General features: G+C 46.6%; 1 protein-coding gene across 1 annotated transcript in view; it reads left to right on the top strand.

Moving 5' to 3' along the window:
- Nucleotides 1-3,529, top strand: part of BMX (BMX non-receptor tyrosine kinase) — a 46,008-nt gene that overhangs the window by 31,029 nt on the left and 11,450 nt on the right. The window contains exon 14 of the mRNA XM_006088579.3: nt 1,364-1,535. Within this exon, the coding sequence (XP_006088641.1) occupies nt 1,364-1,535 (172 nt within the window). The remainder of the gene's footprint in view (nt 1-1,363; nt 1,536-3,529) is intronic.

Genomic DNA, 3,529 nt, shown 5'->3' with positions numbered 1-3,529 from the left:
CCCCCGGGTTCCCCCAAAAACTTCCCCCCCCCTTTTTCCCCATGACTCTCCGCAAAACTCCCCTTCCCCCCGGCTCTTCGCAAAACTCACTGCCGCCTGGGTGACTGTTCTGCTAAGCTCACGGCCACTGCTCAACAGTCCCCAGTCCCACCCCACCACCAGTGCCCCCTCATGGTGAGCAGTTCGGGGGCGAGGGGGGGGGGGTACCGAGAGGTGCTCCATGCACTTCATGGTGACCGGTCGCCTGTTCGGTCGTGATGGCATCTAGCTCTTTGTATATATTAGGATACTAATAAGACCAGAAGTCTTCGGGACAAAGCCGCTGCAACTGCCTGAGCCTTGCCCCTCACAGCCAAGGCTCAGGCAGCTGCAGATGGCAGCTGCTGCTGCGAGGGCCAGGTCGAGTCTCAGGCAGCTGAGGCTGCTAGCAGTGGTGGTGGCAGCGGTGTGATGGGGGTGTTACCTTCCCCTGATTGGCCCGGTCACCTCCCACAGAGGGAGGCCAGACTGCGGAGTAGGCCGGCTCCCCATGGGAAGCGGGCCTAAACTGTCAGTAGGACATCCCCTGAGGGTTCCCGGACTGTGAGAGGGGGCACGCCAGGCTGAGGGACCCCCCAGGGCACAAATTTTTGTTCACCGGGCCTCTAGTATCTATATCTATCTATATCTATATCTATATCTATCTATATAAAATTATATACAGTTATTTTACTGAAAAAAAAATAGGGAAGACAGGAAGGCCATCCTTGTCAGATTGTGCCAGGAAGGGCTTCAGCTCTAATATATTTGTTCATTTTCTAAAAAAAAAAATAAACAAATAACTTTTCTGTCCTCCCAATCTAACTCTGTAATCTCTCTAGAATTTGACAAAAAGACTGTCAAAATTTTTCTCTTATTAGACCCAATCCTCAGCTTTTAGAACCCCATTGCCTGTCAGTTCTTCTAGGATTCTGTGCCTGGAAGAAAGGGATCCATTTTTCACCCTTGAGTATTTAGGATAATGACATCTACCCAGGTCACATATTTAAGAAAATATGATATTTTACCAAGCTAAGAACATCAGCACATTTTGGCACTGAGTCTTTCCATGATGCCTCTGGTGGGCAAAGTGGTTTTACTGTAAGCTTTCTTGTCAATGACTATAGCTGCTTTAAGAAATATATTGTTCTATTGGTATTATCATGTGGCCTAATAGTTCATAAGACCACATTACTAAGGGTTTTTTTAAGTGGTCAACTAAAAAATCTTGCTGTTCTTCATACTGCCAATATGAAACTGTTACTGGGGAAGAAACTGCTTGGGAAGTTGTTATCCCCAAAGCCTTATATTCTCATCCTAAAGAGTGTCTGTCTTGCCTTATTAGGAATCTGGGAACTGAAAAGAGAAGAGATTACCCTGTTGAAAGAGCTGGGAAGTGGACAGTTTGGAGTAGTCCATTTGGGCAAGTGGAAAGGGCAGTATGATGTTGCCATTAAGATGATCAAGGAGGGCTCCATGTCAGAAGATGAATTCTTCCAGGAGGCTCAGACCATGATGTAAGTTTCTTCTGAAGAAAGGCACTTTAGCCCTCACCATGGGAGGACATGCACGCTAACAGGTCTAGCTAATATTTGCAAGGCCTGGAGCAAGTGTCCACATATCATAGATATAAATGCTTAGAAGTTATAAATCAAGCTAACACAAATAAAATCAGCTGTGCTCCTCTTTTGACAAGCATACCTTCATGACTACCTCTTTAGAGGAACCAACCTCTGGCCCATGACCCCCAAAAACTCCCCCCTCCCCTTTCTCCTCCCAACCCCTGCTCTGTCCTGCAATATATTCAATACTTGTGTTCAAACATAGCATTTGTATATCCAAGATCCCTCTGTGTATACCACAAACAACTATTGGATAATTATCTTGGTTAAGTGGCTCACTCCTGGGGGGCAGACCCTAAAAGAGTCTACACAGGTCCTGGAAGAGGCCTCAGGACTATGTGGACAGGGTATTACAGTCCTGGTACCCCAATTGTGATGGAAAAGGGGATGTATGGGTTCTGAGTGAGCATTTCTCCTTGGCCTTCAGGCCTCCTTGCCCTGTGGAGAGGTACATGGTGGAATGTGGAACACAGTAGGTCCTTGTAAAGCACATGCCTGAGTGCAGGAGCCTCTAGTGGCCAGGACTAAGACAATATAGAAAACAAATGCCCTATAGGTGATATCCTTTTGCTTCCTGGTACCTTCAATACAATCTGATAAATCCCTTTCTTTCCCTATTCTTTCCTCACTGATAATGAACAAACCCTTCCCAATGGGCTTCAGCTCCAAGCACTACCACTACATACATACGTATGTGTATGTGTTCTCTTTCTCTCTCTGTTCTAATTCAGTCTCAGTCTCTCTCTCTCTCTCTCTTTCTCTCTCTCTCTCTCTCTCTCTCTCTCTCTCTCTCTCTCTCTCTTTCTCTCCTATGCAAGTACAAAGAATTAATTTAATGATTCTACCTCTTCTTGACAATATGATGAATCAGACTTTGAAGGGTATCCAACCATATAGCTTTGTCTGAGACGTCCCTGAATATAAACCTTTGCTAAGGCTGGCTGCATGAGCATGTAACCCATCCTTAGAAGGACTCCGCACTTGGTTTAAGGCTGTTCTGTCACCGTCTGAAATTCTTTTTTTAAAAAATATATTTTATTGATTTTTCACAAAGAGGAAAGGAGAGGGATAGAGAGTTAGTTAGAAACATCGATGAGAGAGAAACATTGGTCAGCTGCCTCCTGTACACCTCCTACTGGGGATGTGCCCGCAACCAAGGTACATGCCCTTGGCCGGAATCGAACCTGGGACTTTTCAGTCCGCAGGCCGACGCTCTATCCACTGAGCCAAACCGGCTAGGGCTGAAATTCTTAATAATCTATATATATATATATATATATATATATATATATATATATATATATATATATATATAAAAGCCCAGCGACCATTACGGCAGAACAATCAGAACGACCAGAGCGACTGGTTGCTATGATGTGCACTGACCGCCAGGGGACAGACGCTCAATGCAGGAGCTTCCCCCTAGTGGTCAGTGCGCTCCCAAAGAAGCCAGGCTCATGGCTGGCGAGCACAGAGGCAGTGGCAGGAGCCTCTCCCACCTCCAAGGCAGCGCTAAGGAGCGGTGAGCCAAGTGGTAAAGAGCAAGTAGGCAAGTGGTTAGGAGTGAGCAGGCAGGTGGTTAGGAGCCAGCAGGCAGGCGGTAAGGAGCGAGGGGTCCCAGATTATTGGAGGGATGTCCGACTGCCGGTTTTAGCAAGGGGTCCTGGATTGTGAGAGGGTGCAGGCCGAGCTGAGGGACACCCCCCTCGTGCATGAATTTTGTGCATCAGCCTCTAGTTCTTAAATAAGCACCCCTGCATTTTCATTTTGCTCCAGTTCCTGCAAATTATGTAGCTCATTCTGCTTTTGGCAATTGGACTGTCATAAGACTGGGGAGGGACCCCTGAGGTCTTTCTTTTTGTAGGATAGAAAATCTCACAGAAACTCCC

This window comes from Myotis lucifugus, unplaced genomic scaffold (assembly GCF_000147115.1).
Source record: "Myotis lucifugus unplaced genomic scaffold, Myoluc2.0 scaffold_49, whole genome shotgun sequence".
Taxonomy (NCBI): domain Eukaryota; kingdom Metazoa; phylum Chordata; class Mammalia; order Chiroptera; family Vespertilionidae; genus Myotis; species Myotis lucifugus.
The sequence above is the reverse complement of the archived record's forward strand: the minus strand, read 5'-3'. Positions and strand labels throughout refer to the sequence as shown.